This window comes from Pocillopora verrucosa, chromosome 6, assembly GCF_036669915.1.
Source record: "Pocillopora verrucosa isolate sample1 chromosome 6, ASM3666991v2, whole genome shotgun sequence".
Lineage (NCBI taxonomy): Eukaryota > Metazoa > Cnidaria > Anthozoa > Scleractinia > Pocilloporidae > Pocillopora > Pocillopora verrucosa.
Genome location: NC_089317.1, coordinates 223400 through 244155, shown reverse-complemented (window position 1 = coordinate 244155; position 20756 = coordinate 223400). Strand labels below are relative to the sequence as shown.

General features: G+C 41.9%; 1 protein-coding gene across 1 annotated transcript in view; it reads right to left on the bottom strand.

Annotated features, from left to right (window-relative positions):
* Positions 1-431: 431 nt before the first annotated feature.
* LOC131788318 (uncharacterized) overlaps positions 432-20756 on the bottom strand; it is a 47316-nt gene continuing 26991 nt past the window's right edge. Inside the window, exons 40-75 of the mRNA XM_059105409.2 lie at positions 19395-20729; positions 18440-18859; positions 18026-18160; positions 17659-17951; positions 17116-17274; positions 16754-16924; positions 16228-16333; positions 15574-15965; positions 15160-15348; positions 14592-14787; positions 14229-14371; positions 13539-13676; positions 13068-13288; positions 12347-12930; positions 11109-12004; positions 10842-11010; positions 10435-10679; positions 10056-10232; positions 9680-9944; positions 9088-9458; positions 8572-8756; positions 7919-8204; positions 7350-7607; positions 6925-7152; positions 6346-6579; positions 5869-6153; positions 5375-5602; positions 5124-5210; positions 4670-4834; positions 4274-4437; positions 3975-4137; positions 3502-3790; positions 2618-3198; positions 1897-2103; positions 1623-1780; positions 432-1370 (exon numbers count right to left, since the gene is read on the bottom strand). Of these exons, the coding sequence (XP_058961392.2) occupies positions 1043-1370; positions 1623-1780; positions 1897-2103; positions 2618-3198; positions 3502-3790; positions 3975-4137; positions 4274-4437; positions 4670-4834; positions 5124-5210; positions 5375-5602; positions 5869-6153; positions 6346-6579; positions 6925-7152; positions 7350-7607; positions 7919-8204; positions 8572-8756; positions 9088-9458; positions 9680-9944; positions 10056-10232; positions 10435-10679; positions 10842-11010; positions 11109-12004; positions 12347-12930; positions 13068-13288; positions 13539-13676; positions 14229-14371; positions 14592-14787; positions 15160-15348; positions 15574-15965; positions 16228-16333; positions 16754-16924; positions 17116-17274; positions 17659-17951; positions 18026-18160; positions 18440-18859; positions 19395-20729 (10451 nt within the window). The 3' untranslated portion in view covers positions 432-1042. The remainder of the gene's footprint in view (positions 1371-1622; positions 1781-1896; positions 2104-2617; positions 3199-3501; positions 3791-3974; positions 4138-4273; positions 4438-4669; positions 4835-5123; positions 5211-5374; positions 5603-5868; positions 6154-6345; positions 6580-6924; positions 7153-7349; positions 7608-7918; positions 8205-8571; positions 8757-9087; positions 9459-9679; positions 9945-10055; positions 10233-10434; positions 10680-10841; positions 11011-11108; positions 12005-12346; positions 12931-13067; positions 13289-13538; positions 13677-14228; positions 14372-14591; positions 14788-15159; positions 15349-15573; positions 15966-16227; positions 16334-16753; positions 16925-17115; positions 17275-17658; positions 17952-18025; positions 18161-18439; positions 18860-19394; positions 20730-20756) is intronic.

The window sequence follows — 20756 nt, the reverse complement described above, 5'->3', positions numbered from 1 at the left end:
ACAAGTTACCCAAACCTCGTTTACGAATTTCTATTGTTTCAATAACCATGGTCTATATCTTTGTGGAAAGGAAACGTTTTGGGATAATTTCTGTGGAAGTGTCAAGTTGCAGCTCTTTTATCGGCCGAGAAAATCCTCTTTGAATATCAAAACAAAAGAATTTTGCTAATGAGTTAGGATCGTGGTTTTTCCAAGTTATTAAAAGATCACTGATGACTTTCTATTGTTTCGTTTCTCATAGGTTTACGTCTTTGTGAAAAGGATGAATTCTTGGTCAATCTATATTGCGTTAGGAAGAGCTTAATTAGGTTTGTGTCGTGCAAACATTAGCTGGTGACGTCGTTCACTTGCTCATTAACCATTTGTTGCTATGATTTAGGAGACTATTAATGTGTGTTACACAGAGCGTGATGACGTAACTTGTGCTTAAGTTTTCAAATATTGAGTTTATTACAAATAACAACAAATCTACAAAAATATAATTATCATCAATCATCATGCGCGTTAAATAAATAAATAAAACATTAGTATTAAAAAAATCTATTTTGCAATCGAGGATAGGGGACTTAAAATTTGTACGCTCTATTTGTTTCTCTACGAAAAAAAGCCCGGAGTCCTTTTACACGGGACTCTGATTATCACTTCAATTATAAAAATACCGCAGTAAACAATTGTTTTTTTCTACAGTGAGGTGCTTAACCCTTTACCTCCCAAATCAAATTTGTAATTCTCCTTACTGTCAACCATACAATTCTTATAATGTTAGTTCAGAGAATTAAGTATGGGATCAACTAATTATCCCCAAATTGATGTTTTTCGTTATTCTCATCACTTATCTGATTGATATTGTATTGATGTTGTGAGGAAAAATTCCGTCTTGGTCACCCATGGGAGTCAAAAGGTTAACTATAAATATAGAACACTGACATGTTTCATTGCAATAAATACTGTTTGATGCGATTTCTATTAAGCTGACTTACATCGACTTTTGTTTCAAGATCACTAACAGTTTCTTGATCAATATAAAAGACTGCTAAAAAAACTACAAGCGCTGACTGTTCAAAGCGTTTAGTTCCTTAGTTTTCTTCCTGATCTCGTCCTCCAGGTAATCGACTTTCTTCAAAAGGTTGTTCTTATGTAGTTCAGCATTTGTCAGCTGTTGAATGACAGCTGCCAATCTGTCCTCAGGTACGTTGTTATCCCCCTCCATTTGATTGACAGTGTTGTTTAGTTCCGACTCCGTTTTCATAACCTGAGCCAGTTCAGCATTCAGATTGTCTACTTTTCCTTCAAGATTGTTTACTTGCCGTTGAAGAAGTTCTTTTGGAGATTTTAGTCCGGTTTTGACACCAAGAGGTCGGGACTTTGGTCTTGAAGTAAAATAAAGGAAGAGGTTGTTAAAACAGTAATCTTGATTGTCACAACATGCTTTACTGGTTTTCCTTTTTCACTGAGTCTTTAACACGACATTCCTCACGAATTGAAGCATTAGACACCATTCTTTAATTTTTTGTTTTGTTTTTGTTGACGGTTTTTGTAAAACGATACATGGAAACGAAAAACCTACATTTTTTGCATTCACCTCAACGTACACAAAGCCCCGAAGTACTGTATAAACTCACCTTTGCTCGTCTCCAGTCTTCTCTCCTCTAAGTTCTTTCAGCCTCGTCATGGCGAATTCTTCTTTCTTTGACGATGGCGCATGCCCAGATGAGAGGTACTCCTTCAGTTTGGCGCGGGTCAAGAAAGCGTTTTTACGCGCCAGACGTTCTGTTATACCCTGAGGAAAAATTGAAAGCAAGTCGTTATTGACGAAATAGAACATTAATAAAAAGACTTGTCAGACTAAGCTGGCAATACCCTTAAAGAAACAGTAATCGTCTTTTCACAGCCTACCTGCACAGAGAAGTCTGCATCGACTAGGCTCGACACTTTAATGTCCACCAGTTCTCCCACCACATTCACTCGCTCGGTCATTGATCTCGCAGGCTTAAATGCCGTTTCCAGGGGATTGGGGCTAGACACAGTTCCCGCCAGGCCCTGCGCGGTCGGGGTATTGCGAGACCGTGCAAAGAACAGATCTTGACAACAAACACGGAAGGCCTGAGAATTGAAAGAAAATGATAACTAAACTTGTCACAAGAATGACACTACTAAGAAAGCAGGCAAAGAGTCGATATGAATTGAAGACAAACGTTCATTTGCGAGGAACAATCTATGCCACAATCCGCATGTTTATGAGTAGTGAAATTACAGCTTATAACTGACAAGTGGTTAACTGTGGTTTGTTTGGAAGATCATCTCTACTTGTTGCTTTCACAAGAACCTTAGCACCTTGCAGAATTCCAGGAGGAATTCTTATACCTTTTTTTAGTGTCAACATGGTAATTGGAGGTGACTGGATAAATAAATACCATATATTTATCATATGTTTTGTTAACATGTTTCATACAAGGTCTGATAGCGTTCCAATCATCTTGAACTCAATCATCGAAGTGTTATATTCAGTCACAGTGTGTGAGTACAAAAACAAAAGATTGTGCATGTTCGACTTTTTTGGCTGGGTTAACACCCAGTCACACTTACGAACTGCACTGTCAGAAGAACGAAGAAGTACCTTATAGAATTCCCTGAGGAAGAGTGGGTTCTGATCATCAACAAGATCTTCAATCTTGATGTGCGCCAAACAGTGCATGATCACAACCAGGAAATCACCGACCGACTCCATCCGCTCCTGTCGCACGAACAACACCCGCCGCGCATGCTCATAGAAGAAGGAGTTTCTGAAGGCATTCCGTTCGTAGTTATTTTGGGGCAAATTGGATGCGAGCAGTAAAGTAACTTCAGGTGCTTCCATGGCTTTGCGTAACATCTGTGTTATGAAGACTCCAAAGCGATACACCACAAAGTTGGCAGGACTGAGGTCATTAATATCCACTGGGACCAAATCGCCCCGACAAAGCCACTGCGCGTCTTTAATGTCGATATATGGTCGGCCGCCTTTAGCTCCGGCCACTCCTCCCTCACCGATGTTATTTTTCAGCATATTTTCAATTTCGTTGACGCTGTCGAATATTGGTGAACCAATCAGCATCGAAACCCAGTCTTGCTCTGAAACTCCCGCGGGCAGTCCAGCGGTTATAACAGGCTGACCATCTGCTGATGACGTCAGCAAACTTTCTGTGGCGGTAAGGTCTTCTGCAATTAGGAAAGACAAAGGAACGAGATCGAATAAATAAAATAATTCCGACTGGTTTGAGCTTAGTCCCTCCAAAATATTTTTATTAAAGTTGTGCGTATGTAATTGGTGTGTGGTAGCTGACGTTTCATTATGTCGAAGTCAATCTCGATCAGCCACCTTGTCTTGATGAAGAGTCTCAGCCGCACGGGTCACGAAAAAACAGCACTTAAAAGCCGCACTACAGAATTGTAGGTTACCTGTGCCTCTCACTGACACCGATTCATTTTGACATCTGACAATGTCACATTTCTAAATATTACCTGTGCTTCTCTGTCGTGTCTCTGAGGGTGCCGAGGGTGTAGTTGGGGTGCTTGCCTTCAGCCGCTCCGCCTCTTGTTTCTGTAACGCGGTCATTTCTTCTCTCTCTTTCTGTTCAGCAGCTTCTGTTTCAATCTTGGCAGAGGCTTTAATCTTCTGCATCTCTGCATCTTTCTTCTTCTTACGCCTGGCCTCAAGTTTCTCACGCAACGCAGCTTTCGTTCTCTCTTGTTCTTTTCTAAGGTTTTCTTCAAATTTAGCCATGTTGGCCTCGTGTTCTTTCATTAGTTTCTGAATAACAAATTGCAGTAAATTCAATCGCCAGAAAAGTGTAAAAAAAAAAAACGCAGAAAAGGTGGTTGATAGGAAGGTGTTACCTAAGAATGTTGTTGAGGGGAGGGGGGGGCAGGTAGATAGATAGTTAGAAAGAGGAGGGGAAAGGGGGGATAGTTAAGGAAGGTCTCTTTCCTCTTACCTCTTTCTGTTCCTCGGTCATTCCTCGTTGAGCCATGGCCAGTTGTTTTTTAGCTTCATTCTCCTGTGCTGCCTTTGCTCTCTTAGCGGTACGCTCGGCCTCCCGCTCTGCTAGCCTCAGTTCCTCTCGTTCTCGCTCTTTCTCCAACTCAGTTTCAAGACGCCTGAAGGATTATTACAAAGACAACATCACTTTCATATTTCTTAGTCATTCCACAAGTTCTGTAATTGGAATTAACCTTGCACACTGAAACAAATTCATACATTCATTTGACGACTCAAATATTACAAATAAATTACTTTATTTCTTCGTCCATCTTTCTCTTCTGTTCTTCACTCTGTTGTTGTCTTTCTGCCTTTATCTTGTTGATTTTCTCAGCCATTTCAAACATAGTTTGTTCTCGGTATTCTTTGGCTGCCTGTGAGGCGCGTTCAGCTTCTTCATTGTAGTTGTTGATGAGTTCCTAAAAAAACAGTCATCTTTCAGTTTACTTGTTACAAAATACTTATGTTACGTCCTCACAGAAAATTGTTGTTTAACATAACATCTGAATTCCTGGATGACAGTATAACCCATAATGTTCATTAAGAACCACCTGGTGATTCAAGATAAGACGCAACTGTAAAACAAGTCGCAGGACACCTACTCTGACATGTTTTTATTAGTTTGACAAGTTACAAGAAACGATGACACACCTCTTCGGTGGATAGCTCACTCATTGTGCCCGCGAGCTCTAGCAGTTGTCTCTCTCTAAGTTCCAGTCTAGCATGCGCATGTTTCACCTCAAGAGAAGGCAACGTGTCCAGTTCGGCCTGTGCGACTTTCTCTTGCGTCTCTTTGTCAAACTGTGCCAATTGTTTCTGCAGAAAGAGTAGAAATAAGAAATTGAAATACAAATATTAAAAATAATGCTTGGTTAACTAATCGATGACGATATTTCGCCCAATGTGCAAATCTCGAGAACTTAGAAAGGTCCGTAAATGACTGTCTGTTCCACTAATTAAATGAAAATAAATACTTTATTCCTGAAAATATTTTAGCTGAGTTATTTTAATTCACACATTTCATAGATGAAACGTTTTGGAATAAACATACGTATCGACTAATATAGTACTTAAGATTCTCAGCAAAATCAAACCGCACTGTTACCTTTTGTTTTAATTTCAACTCAGCTTTCAACTGGGAAATTTCAGCTGTACTCATTGAGTTCGACTTGGCAATCAACTCCATGAATTCCTGAAAGTAGAACCATAAAATAAAGTATTCAAGAAAATGTTATAACAAAATAAACAAACTCTTTTATGGAATTAAACAGGATTCTTTCGAGAGGTTACCGAGCCTAAAGAGGTTCAAACGAGAAGGTTTTCTGTGCCAAATAAGTACCGCCACTATTTTGTTACCTTCTCTTGCTCTGCTATCAGTTCTTCTCTCTCTGCCTGGCGAGTTTCGGCCATGCGAGCCCGCGCTTCTGCCTTGGCAGCGTCGATCTCTCTATTAAATTGATCTTCAAGTTGCACTCTTTCTTGTATGTGCCTCTGTTGCAATACTTGGAATATTGTGTTTCCAGCCCTTTCACTGTCCAGGTTTTGAACCGTATTCACCAGTGCTGTCTTCTGGGCCTCGCGAATCTAGAGAAAGGAGACGATTATGCAGTCATACATGAGTAAGAGCAATGGGTACGACCCGTTCTGTTTGGTCTGTTTGCGCGCAGTCTCCAGTAACATAATTAATTGGTTTGTCCTTAATTTTTGAACAACAAGTCCGATTCGTGTAACTGCTAAAGAAAAGTCTGCCAGCTCGCAACATGTTTATCAAACTGACGGATATAGTGCTGCGCGGTTTTCTCCAAGTTGTGACCATAACAATAAATATTTGTATTTTCCTCATTGTTTACCTTGTCGTCTTGAACTTTTTGCCTTTCACTTTGCTGGTTCATCAGTGTCTTGGCCATCTCAGCTTGGTGCTTTTGTTCCAGAGCAGCAGCTTTGCGTCTCTTCCGCTCGGCAATCTTGTCACCGAGTGAGTTCATCTGTCGCTGTTTCTCCACGTCCATGCTGCGTGACAACATCTCCAGCTCTCGCTTGTGTTGTTCCAGTAACATATCAGCCTGATCCTTAGACAGTTCGTTACGCTTTTGTGACATCTCTTTCTCAAAAGTCTCCTTCTTAGCTTCAATAAGCTGTAAAAAAGAGATTAGCATAGAATATATTTAAACAATTAAACTACTCTTTCCACCACACAAGCAAAGCTCAAGATAAATATAAAGAATAATGTTCAATTAAAATTACAAAAATGTCGTCAACTGATTTCCTCTCAGCCTTCGACTCCAAGAAAAGAAAAGGGTGGATGGATTGATTAAGATATTGTCTACCTTCTGCTTCTGTTCTTCAATCTGATCTGCGACTTGTTTCCCAGCATCCTGTTGAGCAGCTCGCAGGTCTTTCTCCAGGTTGATCAACTCCTCAGCCTGCTTTATTTCCAGCGCAGTTTGTTCTTCAATCTGTTTCTCAGAAAGATTCTCAAGCTCATGACTCAGGTCGTCAGCTATTTGAGCCTCTGCTTCTTCCAGCACTTGTACAGCGGCATCGTCCCCGAGCAATTCAGCCTAAAGAGAAAGAAGTTCAGTCAAATAAAACTCCCCCTGAATATTTTAATAAAAAAAATCAGCAAGTGGGATAAGGGAGCAAGTTTTACAAAAGCTGTATTTTCGCCTTGCGTTTTCCGTGGCTAGCTATTTTATTTAAAGTTACTTTGCCAATTCTTGAACTTCCAAGCACTGACATTTTTGAATGGATTCATATTAAAAGCAACGACGCATGTCCATCTGGTGTACGCTTGCTGTTTCACTGTAATAACAGGGGAGAGACTGCTTCTTCCTAATTGTAAAACTCCAGAAAACGAAGTTCGAAAAAATATATTAAAGAAACGTCTGAAACATCACTCTGATTACCTGTTTCTTGCTCATTTCTTTCAGCTCTTTCTTCATAGCAGCTTCCTTGTTTATTTCTTCCTTCTGTCGTCTCCTTGCAGCAAGTTTAGCGGCCAGAACAGCCCGACTGTGCCTCTGTGCATCGTTGTATCGCTCTTTCATTTCTTCAGCCTCTGCCATGTACCTCTCTACTATTTGTTGTTGTTGTTCTTCAGACATTTTAGTTCCCTTCAATAGGTTCAGCACAACCTTAAGATTAAAACGATAAACCGACAAATCAGATGAGTAAGTGACATATTCAACGTTATATTTAACTGCATTAAAAGCAAAGTGAGCCAGTTCACGTAAAATGGGCGACAGCTGGAAGGAATGGACGGGAAAAAAGGGGACAGACACAAGTGAGAGCGCAAATCGGAACGTAACCGAGGCATTCAAAAAGTTCAAACCTGTTTTCTTTTCTTTTCTTCTTGTTCAGCTTCCACCTCAGCCACCACAGCAATCAGGGCGCCTTGTTCTCTCAGTACGTCAGCGTTCTCTCGTTTCTGCAAGGCGTCTAGGATCTCTGCTTCCTCAGGGGACCCAGGTGCAACATGTTTGAGCTCTTCTTTAAGTTCCTCCTCAGTCTTCTTAGAGCGTTTGCGATCCTTTCTTTCTTTCATCTTTTCTTTCATGTTGACTCTCCTGGAAGCAGCTCGCGAGTGAAGCTGGTGTAAAAAAAAAATTAAAGACGTTAGTTTTCTTCTCAGTTGCAATTCAAGTAGAGGCGTAATTTTCAAGGTGGTTGGAAAACTGCTTATCCTAGCAGTGCTCACAGTATACATCACGTTCGATTACCCAGTCTGTGGCAGAGTTCACCGCGAGTCTGAATCTTGAAGCTTCCGTCAGGTATATGGGGGAGGGGAAGAGGGTGTGTCGATCCCGATGGGGTTTCGATTTCCCTTAATTTGTCTATAATCTCGTAACAAACGAATAATCATATATATGGTTTCCTAGACTTGGAACTCCAATTTCTTACCTCTCGCACTTCTTCAAAAGCTTCCTTGATCTCTTCTGGAGCAAGTGATAAATTCATGGATTTCACTCGTGCCTCCATCTCTTTATCAAATTCTGCTCGTCTGCCAGACTCCATCTCTTCTCGTTCACGTTCACTTTCTTGTTCGTAGGCAAGCGCTAGTTCAGCCAGTAGCTTCTCTTGCTGTTGGGCCAATAAGATCAGATCTCTCTCCAGTTCATCCTCATCCGGGAGATCAAGATCTATGACGTCACTGATTCCTGCAATGCGAGCTTCTTCCTTATGACGACTACGAGACAAAAAGGAAGATTTTACGAATTTCAAGGGAAGTTGATTTATTTACCGGACAAGAACATTATGGAGGCGATATTGAAGGTAACTGTTCTGAACCGCTGAGGACTAGCTATGGATGGTGTTGAAATGTTTAAGTACATCCGACGCTTTGTGCTCCACACACAAATGAGCAAACAATGGAAGCAAAAATAAACCATAATCAAGATAACAGATTTATTAACAACAGACCCACAAAGTACTAGCCGACCTTAACCATTGCATGACAATGACAATGAACATGATAATCTAGTCGCTAAAGCTATGATTAAGTTGTCATTGATGGAACACTAACAAATGAAAAAAAAAATGATTGTAATACATACTTGTAAAGCTCTTTCTTGCGTCGTACTCGCTCTTCTTTCAAGAGTTTTCTAACGTCCCTCAGTTTTCTTTGTTTTTGTTGCTCGATATCTTCCTGAACTTTACTCATTTTTTCTGAGTATTCCTGGACGAGAGCTTCTTTTTCTTCTTCGCTCTGAGCTCGACGTAGTTTTTCCCTCAACTCTCCCTGAAATTGGTCAAAAACAATCACGTTGAAGTCCTGAACAGGTCATTTCATAAAATACCAGTCTTAAGTTTGGCGTTTTTTTAATGCGTATTGAGCCAGCGCGAGGCGGGCACGCAGTTTTCCGCGTCTTCCTCAGTCGTGTGACCCGCTCTTCACGCTCTCCGCTCACATGACTGACTCGCCTACTCTGCAGAGTATGCAAGATTCTAGTTTAAACCAACCGCTCTTTATGTATAAAATAATAAATATGTTAGTTATCATTGTTACTTTTTAGTAACACCTGCTACTACAAATATCTATTCAGCGATATAGTACTACAACGACCTTTTACCTGTAACTCAGTCACTGCCTTGCCTTTCTTCTCTTCATATGAAGATATAACCTCAGAGATGATTTTGATTTCGTTCGAGCGGAGTTCATTCTCTAACTGTGCGCATTCCAAAGTGTGTTTTTCCATCAAATTCTTACTGATTTCCTTTCTCTTTGCTTCTGTCAAGCCACCTGATGCGGCGATCTCCGCGATATTCACTGCCTCGCTGCTGTATATTTGTCCCATTTGATCAACTTCTACTGTTGACAGAATTTCAGCTGTGGAGAAGACAGCGCTCGACTGACGCTGGAGGCCTGGGGTTGAAGTCATAGCAGCAGCTTTTTGAGTTTGTTCGGAAGCGACACCGTGCTGGCTTATAAACACAGCTGGGGCTGAGGGAAAAGGAAAGAAACATACAACAAAAATGAAAACATGTTCAATAATGAGCTTAAATGACGAATCAAAACAAAATTTTGTTAGAAGTCAAAAGTACAGATCATAGGTAACTAACACCGCTGACAAACAAGACTGGGAAATACAACTTGGATAATACATATGGATTGTAAAATTCTTTTGTTCGGCAACTGGTAAGAGTAGTAATTTGCAAACATACCAATGCTAGTGCCTCGTTCTTTAACGGCACTTGGACTGACGACGTCAAATTTAGCGCCGCCACCGAGCACAGAATACCCGCCTCCGACAACTTGACCAGCGGAGTTCATCAACACTGGCATGCCCTCCTGTAAAAGGCGAATGAGGCGCTGGAGAAGAGGCAACAGCTCCCGATTAGCTTCGGGTAACGGAAGATCATCTCCGTATATCCCCAGCAGTGAGACCTCGTATTCACCAGCGATGATTGCTCCTCCCGTCAGCACAAGCTGAAGTGTGAAATAAGTACAAGTTGAAAATCGCCAAGTTAAAATGAGATAATTGTCGATTGATATAGTTTTAGGAAAAAAAACCCAACAAAATTAAACAGCACGAGTTACCTTGGCCTCCAAAGCAGAAATCTCGGCCTTGTTCCTGACGTATTCTAGTCCCGAGTGCTGTTCGTCCAGCTGTTCTGTGCGGCTCTGGAGCTGATCTTGTAGTTCGCTTCGTAACCTGGCCTTTGCTTGCTGGAAGCGGTCAGTGACAGCAGCCTCGGCCTCAGGATTTAGTGCACCCTGAAAAAGGAAAAACGTTAAAGACATAGAAATTAAATCCGATGAAGAATTGAGGAGAGAGGAGAAAAGAGAGGAATAACATGACGTGAGATGAGATGAACCAGAGTAAAATACATAGATTTATTAGTCTGAGGTGAGATGTCAGTTTTGAATTCCTTAAAGCAGTTCTGATTTCATTTATGAAATTTAAGATTTTCCGTACCTGGAGTTCTTCCATTCTGTTGTTGTATTTTGTCTCTTCGGTTCGCAGTTTATCAAAAAAGCGGGTGATTGAATCAGCAAAGCGAATGTGAGCATTATTGTGTCCTTCTTCCTTTTCTCTCTCCGAAGCGTCAAACATTGTCAGTACAGCCACCACATCTGGTGGCAATACAGCGGCATGATCCACTGAAGCTTCGCTTCGTCGCTGCACTTCACGATGCGCCGCATCAGCTAAGGACACGGTTTCTAAGGGAACAAAATAAACAATCTTAGCTTCTTGATGACACCTGAATTCGAGCGATTGTCTCAACACGATAATCATTAGAAACAATTCCACGATTTATTTTATTCAGGTTTTGATAATTGTGAGGAGTTTCGAGCTTTCATTGCATCATCTTCCTTTCTTACCTTCCTTAATGTTCTCCAGTTGTTCCTGGACATGATAAGCTGTCACGTGTTCATCTTCCATCAGCTGGCGGTACAGATTAGACTCCACTTCCGTGAGCTCAGCTTCACGGTGCCGCTGACGACGCCAGAAACTGCGCCGGCCAGCGAGCTCCTCTTCAAGAAGAGCCACCTGCAAAAAAGGCATCAGAGGTTAGACGTGCTTTGATGTGCTGTGATGCGCCCTGATGTGCGCTTGTAAAACACTATATACAAACAGTGAAGACTTACAGAGCCAGGGGGCGGGCGCCGTTTTCTTTGAGTACTAGAGGAAAGTGTGACAGGTTCTGTTACACCAAACTCTTGGTTCATCTTCACGCCACATATGGTGGACAGTGCACCAGTCACTGGATCCACAGCCTTCTCTCCGATCATGATAGGAACCAATCCCTCTCCACCAGGGTCCTCCAGTGAGCCTCCTAAGGGAATTATGGTGTCCGTCTCGTGGTTTTTGTCGATTCCAAGGATTGGAACCTCGAGCTCCATTCCTGATGGGTCCCTCATGGTGGTACCTATGAGTATAGGAAGCAGCTGACCAGTGGCCGAGAATTCGTACATTCCTGGGCTGCCACCACTCTCCGCCAATAGAGAGCAACGCTCCTCGCGGCGCATGATGTCATGAACACTTCTCAAACAATACGACATGAGCTTGGAGCGTCCCCGCTGAAGATCCTTTTGAGCATTCTCCAGCACACTTAGCTCATGACGGCCATCAGACTCATCTGGACCAGTTACGGCATCTTTCAAATCTTGCAGAGCCTCTAGGACGCGGAATTCATAATAGAGCTCACCAACGTCTAACACATATTGGTAACCTCCACCCATTGGTTCCAGTTCCTTCTCTTCTCCATCATCCACAAGCCTGGCACCAGTCACTTTCAGCGGCCTTCCTGACAGAGGCTCTGTGAACGAGTCACTGAGCAGCAATGGGATTTCATCGCCTCTGTCTAACTCCCCTGAAGTACCACCCAGGGGAATAACATTGCCTGTCCTTGGGTCAATGGTGACTGCCACGATGGGGGCTGGGCGACCAGAGTTAGGATCCAGCATCATCGAACCAATTTCTATGGCAACTGGAAGACCTGTCACTGGGTCGTCATGACAACCACCGACTGGATAAGCATTACCTAAAAGTTCATCAAAATAAAGGTTAAGTTCACTTTGTACACGAAGAAAAATTGAAGAAAAATAGAATTTCAACAGCTTCCTTCCAGCAATTTAATTTAAAATTTGTACGGAAAAACGCTTATTTACCGTCAAATTTGTGTTTTATTGGCTTCAACTTCATGGCTGCTTTAAAACAATAGGAACCTACTGGATTGCATGGAACTGACATTTTTTAAGTTTGTGTGATCAGTTTCCAGAGTCAAGAATACGAAACGAAGTACGGTGCCACAGCCCATTACAAAGTGCACATTCGGATCAAACATATCTTGTCACCGTAAAAGTATTATGGTTCTGAGGCTAACCTGTCTCTGGATGAATAGTCATTCCTAAAATCGGAACAGGAAGACCAGTCCTTCCACAAATCATTCTCCCATTCAGCCTCATGTCTCCTTTCTTCTCGACTGGGATCAGAGTCAACTTCACAGGGACTCCTGTCTCGGGATTATTTGGGTATGGTACAAACGGAATAAGAGCCTCTGCTGATGTGGCTGCGTCTGCATTATTGCTGTCTGCGGTGAATGAGAGGCGAGATGCAAGCGGGTCATACGCAACATTTCCCTCGATGGGCATAACACGCCCGCTCTTTGGATGGACGAAAAAGTACTGCGGGACTGGAATATTAGTTAAGTTGTCAGCCAATAGCATATTAGCTGTCGTTGGGTTGGGAATCATTAGTCCCGTATGTGGGTCATGTGATATCATATCAGTGGCTTGAATGCTTCCATCGGCGTTAAATAAGTAACTCATGCTCAGAATCTCTCCTTCAATGGTGCACAGCCTCGCACCGGTGTCCTGTCCGAGTAATGCCCAGGTTCCTCGTCGCTGGCATTCACTGGTTATTTCTACGTTCAACCGCTGAATGATTGCATCAACACGGCTCCCAATCCTTTAAGAAAACAGTCACACGGAGCATGAGAATGAGGTTACGGAAAGTCCAGCAGAATAACGACCCAACTGTTTTTTCAGGAATAAAACTAAATGCCTGACTATTTGTACTTCCAATGATCATTTTCTTAAAGTTACCTGTGTTCCAACTGGTCGTTGAAGTCTCCAGCCATATCACCCTTGCCTTGCTTTTCACTGTAACCTTTCAGGATACGCATCGCTTCACGCAAAGATGAATCAAACGCCACTAAGTGCGCCTCTCTTGCTTCATCGTCTTCTTTCAGAATTGTTTTCTGCCGCTGCAAGATCTGCTGAAAATTGAAACCAAGCTCCTTCCTTCTCTCAAGTTCAGCTTCAAGCTAGGAAACAAAATAGAGATCTTGTTGTTGTAGTAAATCATTTTTCGGTTGAATCTAGTTTAAACCATGATAATATAATCCTACGTCCGCTTTCGCGTTAAAATCCATTTGCGACTGAAAATGAAAGAAAATTGCTTAAACAAATTGTTTTAAAGCTGCGCTTAACTTCCACAAACTACTGCAATGATCGGCCACTGAACATTAACTATGAAATGGTCCCGCGTGGGTCCCGCGTGGGATCAAATCTTACCTCTCCTTTCTTAGCCTCAAACATTCTCAAGTCTTCAGGTGTTGCCATGGCAGCTCGACCTTTAAGGTTGAGTTTGGCGATCCATAATCCCTTTAGAGACTCTGTCTGTTGGTTTATCTTCTGGTAAAGTTGTTTTGCCTGAAAATATTAAAAACATAAACATAAGCCTGGTCATAAAATAATGCAAAAAAAATTTAATCCTGTTATTGTGTTTTCTTAAATGACTTCTAACGATAATTCAGGTGAAATGATTTCCGTCGCTCGGTATCATACGGAAATGTTTTGTTCTAAGATTTACTAGCTCGAGGCTTACATCATTTTTTAATGGAAACTAAGTTTAACTGTATGTAAGTTTCATTATTGGGAAACTCAGACAATCTTGAACATCAAGTATTCATGAAATTTTTCTGTGTTCCGAGGATCAAGTCATTGGGGCGCCAGAAAGCTAAACCACAGACAGCGAGCCATCGATAATTATTTGTGGTTTTGAGATTTTCCTGCGTTTCCTCACTGCAATTTGTAAGGCAGTTCACAATTGACCTGTCAGTATCCAATCAAAGACTGCAGGTAACGAAACTAGTTTTCAAGCTAAATCATTACGTTCCTGACTCCAGTTACCGTGAATCCGCTCTGTTGGCGCATGCTATCGAGACCTCTTTTAATTTCAATATAAATGTCAACAGTTATTACCTGGTCTTTTTGTCTGGCTATGGCTGCTGTTACTTCCCTGGACTGTTTGGCTAAAATACCATACAATCGCCCGGATGTAAAACCTTCCAAATCCACTTGTTGGTCGTAATCCCAGAATTCATCGCCCTTCACTTCCTCATCAACTAGAGAAACAAGCAAGTGATAGTCACCAATTATCTTACGTTTAATTCACGCATACCACAAGCGTTTCCATTTCCGTCGTCTCCTACAGCAACCCCGATGCTTTCTTCCTCTGTGCATCACAAATTGAAATTTATGACTATAAATTAGCCATATATACTATTTTCGTATGGTTCTGTTGCGTGCGCAAAAGAATCGACCTTTATCTGGTATTACACCTACCTGCAGGGCCCTTCTCCTGTAAGGGTCCTTCATTCGCATACTGATTGAGCGCCTCAAGATTCCTGTGGTACTTTTTGACAGGGTGAACAGTGGATCCTTTAGAGGAGTAGTCATCAAAGTTGTAATTCTGCGCCAGTACACGATAGCGGGGGAATTTGAAGGTAACTTTCTTCCATCCTTGTTTACGGAAGATTAACTAGATGGGAAAGGAAAAAAACTGAAAACTTAGAAATGACTATAAGAAAACGCCCCTAAAAACTTTTTATTTTTTAAGAACACAAAGAAAAAAGGGGTGGAAGTTGATTGCAGAGATTTACCAAAAAGGACTGGAGGATCAAGTAAACTAAAGAAATATATTCTTTAAAACTTAAGCCAGTTTAATTTTTTTTTATAGAAATGAAACGCTGAGTAAACCTAACTCACAACATATTGATTCAAATCTGCATAAAAAAACGACCTCATATGCCAAGCATTTTGTTCCTACGACCTAGCAATTCCTGAACATGACAAAAGATGTCTGGACACAAAAGCCATTCCTTGGGACAGAATAAAAAAAAACCAAACTTACCAAACCAATAACGAGAATAATCATCAATAGGGCGAAGCTTCCCAGCATGGCGCCGATCAACACCCAGTCTGGCATGACAACGATATCCCTGGCGATCGCGATGCCATTTTGGATCACATTCCTTGGTGTTGTGGGGAAAAATGGACCATTTTCAGCACAATCAGCACCTTTGGCCATGACTCGAACAAACTGCAACACAAAATTTCAAGTTCTGTATTTTCATTTTCGTCTTTGTGTAAACCAATCTAACCAACCATTTTGCCTGACAACCAAAAATATAAACAGCTTGGTACGTTTATGTGTTTCAGTCCAGACAACTCAGAGATGATTGTTAGTTGTAAACGGTCATAACATCTGAGTCTTAATGTTAAAATAGCAAAATAGATAATCTGACTGTCAATAAACACAACTTACCATGGTGCTCTCTGGATTAGCGCTTGATGTGAACACGTAAACACCCTCTACATCAAACCTGTAGGCAAACAATTCAAACTTGGTGGATTCCAATTGATGTTTTTCTTCCAAAGCTTTAAACGGACCTTCATCAAAGGATGGATTTGTGTTGTACAGGTTGTTCTTGACGTACTTCGGGAAGTCTGTGTTAGAAACTTTCCACATCAAGTGCGAACCATGCTTCAGGCAAATGGTTGGGTTTGACATGCCTCTGTACGACAAATCGGACACAGCTCTTCTCTTTCTTCTGCTTGTAGCTGAAGATGAGTTTGCTGAGCTGAGTGCTAGTTGTGCAGCGAACAGATCAGAGACTTCTTCTGCTTCAGGATCATACGCTCCTTGTACTTCTCCGTCTGTTTGAGGATTGAAACAATAATTCAACGTAAACAGAAGAATGCAACCCTGAGTTTAATCCTGCAGTTCATACAAACGTAGAATACTGATGTAATCGCCGGAACCTCCTAAGTTGTTTGGAATCTTTGAATAATATACGAAAAAAAAACAGCTTCTAAAAAATTTTTGGAACATTTTCAAGGCTACGGGCTATCAAGACCTCTAGGATCAGTTTGGAAAAAAAAAACAAAAAAAAAACATGGAGTTGGAGGAGTAACGTACCTTGAAGGACAACAAGACTTATAGAAGACTCTTGGCCCAAGGTGCAATCAAACGTTTCCTTGAAGTTTGGTACACTCTCTAACTCTGACAAATTGAAGACGGACGACTGAAATGACACAAACACATCATCTTGTATTGATTGCGTATTCTTACAAACTTACGTCTTAAGGGAGATGAAATAAAAGCGGATGCAAATAAAAGAGGGAAAAGGGAAAATATTTAAGGAAAGGAAACAAGGAAGGGGAAATGGCAATAAAACGAAAATGAACAGGAAAAGGAAAACGATTTTGCCCACTTGAGGACTGAGTTCCTTGTAAACTTCAAATGACAGTAAACCAATTGCTGAGCATATAAGAGATGAGGTGAACTTAAAGGTGGAAGAATTTTCGAGTGATTCCTCACTTGCGCTGCATCAGATCACTGATCTGTTTAATGCTATTTAAGGTTTGTGGAATGTTTAAATCAAACAGCTCTTACACACCAGACTGGTTGTTACTAAAATACTCCCTAAATAATGTTTGCATACCTCTCTGGAACGGGAATTGACCTTGAGTAGTGGTGGGTCGTTGCAAAGTATTTGAATCCGGTTTTCCTGCAGTAACCTGCATTCTCTGTCACAAATGTCGTCTGTGCTCGTTACCTTGCACTTACAAAGACCCAATTCTCCCACAAATCCTAGGGAGCCCTGAGAACATTTCTACAAGACAAGAGAGTACACCCATATCAATATCAGCCTTCGCTGTCGTTTTCAAGTGCAAGTTTGAAGTACGCAAAACCACAAATTTCGTCCGCTTCTTTGCAGATACTCCTAATCAACGGGTCTAATATTTGAAACAAAGGCAGGAAAGTCTTCGTAATGATAATCCATTTCCAAAGTTGTGTATTTACCGTATTATTGCAGTAATCATTCCATTGTTCCTCAGTCCAACAAATACCCTCCTGATTCCTCCAAGTACCATCTGTACATAATGGGTACAGCTTCAGGACACATTCGTCTCCGTTTTGAACATCATATCCCTTTTTACAGGTGCATGTTTTGTCCGATATCTGAGAGAGAAAAACTCAGGAGTCAACTTTCAAGAGGGAAGTTACATCCTCTGGCATCAGAATGTACCAGTACAAACAAAGTTTACTAAGGTAGCAAAGCACGGTAAGGAAACGATCAAAACAACTGAATTCACAAATATCATTTAATTGATATGAAACAGAAAAGCTTACTTTAAAATTAAGTTCAGTTGGAGATCAGTAACCTACTGTAAAGCATTGTGTTTATGTCAAACATGGTTGCATACTCGTCATTACTCGACTCTGTAATTATATTTGCTGGAAAAATCCCGTATCTCTGAACATTTAAGTGGACACTGCTCATGATTTATTTTTCTTTCTACTTTTTGTGATCAACAGCACTCAAATTGTCCTATTTCTATGTACCTGGTATATTTGGTTCTTTCCATTACATACGCAGGTATCGGAACCTTCTCTAGATGTCAGCGGGCTACAAGACAGGCATGAAGTTTGAGCCTCCCAAGGATTATAGTGATTTTCTGGACAGGCATCACACTGGTCTTTGTGTCCAGCACCAAGCTTGTCATTATAAGTCCCATTCGGGCAGCTCACCAATTCTACACCCTTCTGGCAGTAGTAACCCCGAGGACACAGGTACGAATTGGTTTTCTCCACACCGAATTCTGTCCCATTCAAGCCAGGTTCATCTGTAGTTGCTCCTGAAGACAAATCATGGCAAAGTTCAGAACTGACAAAAAGCTGCAGTCTTAAAACAATAATAACTTTGTTGTACCTTCCAAACAAATGACACCATCACGGCAAGTCTTACACTCCAGACGGCTTGGATGATTTCCATACTGGCCTTTGGGGCAAATCACGCACGAGTCATTGAAGCTTTCTCTTGATGAATTTTCTACCTGTTTGTAACCTGAAGCAAAATCATATTAAATCAGTGAAAAAAATAAAAATGTAAACGACCCACAACTCTCAAACATCATTGCTACCCCACCACTCAGAGTGGTTAGCTTCTGATTGGTTAACAACCAAATTTAAAACCCAGGTGATGCAGAGGCAAGGAAACTACTGCCACAGGGCGAAAATGTGGATCAAGGATTGGTGACTCTGACATCGTAATCTGGTTAAGTAATCAGAGTGATGTCCACGTTCATGGAGTTTAAAAGCATCAACTGTCAGGTTTACTACTTACCTAAAGGACAAATCTTCGGCTGACAGGCACCGGAATTAAGGTCAGTAGGATCACAACGATCTTCTGGATCACAGTAAAACCCAGCGGGACAGCGTATGTATGACGGAGATCCAATTGGACAATAATGGCCAGCTGGGCATGGCACTTGGGTTTTGGTTTCATTGCAGTAATAACCGGGAAGACAAACAGTTGGTAATGTTCTTCCTGCAGGGCAATAAGTTCCATCTGGACACTCGTATCCATAGACACTGCTGTTAGACAGGGGACAATACCTCCCAGCAGGACAAAGGTGGCACTCAGATATGTTACGTGCCCCTGTGGAACTACGGAAGGTGCCGTTTGGACAAGGTATTGGTTGGTCTGTGGCGTTCAAGCAGTATTGACCAACTGGGCATGGAGAGGTGGTGTAGTCGGAAAGACCTGCAAGATAAAGTCAAGTATATTAGCTCAACAATTACGATGCGTGACACCAAGTGAACAATAACAGTTAACAGTTCACGTACGGGTCATGATACAAATTATGACTCATAAAACACTTTGGTTCACACGCGTAATGTTGCCGAATATGCCCCAACTTTGAAGTTCTACAGAAGATATTACCTAATTCTTATTCCCAGCGTCCAATCCGTCGACAGTCTTCCTTTGAAAGCTTATTGAACTCTACAAAAAGTTTTGGCCTTCTCACAGAGGAATAGAAATTTGTTTGTATAAAAGTCGCTCTGAAACGTCAATATCTGTTTTCGACGGTGAGCTGTAGGTAAATGGTTTGTCCATGCCACCGAAAATATGTGAAGGAAAATAACCATAGCAGCCTTCGATTGGCTGACAAATGTACTCGTATTTTTGAACTTGACACTACCTGTTCATCGAAGCTCAGTTTTACCCGAGCTAAATGCAGGTTATCATTTTTTGTGGACTGCAATTTCTCTGCGACTAAAGACACCAAAAGCCTTACCTTCATACCAGCAATAGTAGCCAGCAGGGCATGGGTGACAGAAGCTTATATCTGTCGCACCAGATACGCTGTTGAATGTTCGAAGAGGGCAAGGTCTCGCAGTGTCATTGAAGGGACAATAATGTCCAACTGTACAATCTGTTGGTATAGAACTACCACTAACGCAAATCTTTCCAGCAGGACACACTTGACAAGCAGCTTTTGATTTGGCTCCCTTTTTAGTGATTACCAAACCTGGCTCACACGCCAATTTTTCTAACGTCCCAGCGGGACAGTAGAAACCAATAGGACATGGCTCTCCAATACTTGCATTAGATCCATCAGGGGTAGGGGTAGGATTGCCAATGTAACACAGATATCCTGCTGTACAATTGTCAGTGATGACACCCAGCTGGCAAAAATGACCAGCGACACAAGGTCTACATTGATCGGGACTGCTCAGTCCAGTTTCCTGGTCTTTCGTAAATGTTCCATTAGGGCAGAACACCGGTGTGTGCGTACCATTTGGACAGTAGTGATGGGGAGGGCATGCTATGGGGTTAGAGGTGTTGGCAAGGCAGTAGGAGCCTTCTGGGCAGACATCACACACTTCTTGCTGTTGTCGACTCTGATATGACCCTGGTTTACAGCCTACTGGGTTGGCAGTTCCCTTTGGACAGTAATGGCCAATTGGACATAGGAAATTGCTTGGTTTTGCAAAGCGAATATCTTCTTCTGCAGGGCAGTAGTAACCTGGTTCACAGTCTGCAGTCGCAAAGAGCAGACCAGATTGATTACAATATTTTCCTTCAGTGCAAGGGAAACAATCATTACGCGATTTAGCACCAATGGTTGGCCTGAGGGTTCCTTCAGGGCACAAAGTGCCATTTGTTGTCCCCTCTTCACAGTAATACCCAGGCGGGCAAGGCCCATTGTCTTTATCATTAGGTTCTAAAAATTTGGCTCCCCCTTTGCAAAGGTACCCGGAACGACAAGGTCCAGTTGCATAAGCCTGTCCAGGAAGTTCACAGTACTTGCCAGGTGGGCATGCCAAGCACTCATTCTTAAATTTCCCGTATTCAGTAGGAAGATAAGTTCCACTTGGACATGGTGTTCCTTTGGGCAGCGACTCACCACCTGGACAATAGTGTCCTGGAGAACAAGGCGTCGGCTGAATGACAGACGTGTTGGGACAAGTAAAGCCAGTTGTACAGCTCTCACAAACACTCTGGCCTTCAATAGGACCATATTGACCCCTAGGACATGGTTCTTCCTTTACTGTTCCTTTAGTACAGAAGTGGCCTCTAGGACAAGCCTTACCCTGGATACCGTCTGTTGGGCGAGGAGTGGTTGAACCTTGAATAAAAGAGAAAATTAGAGAAG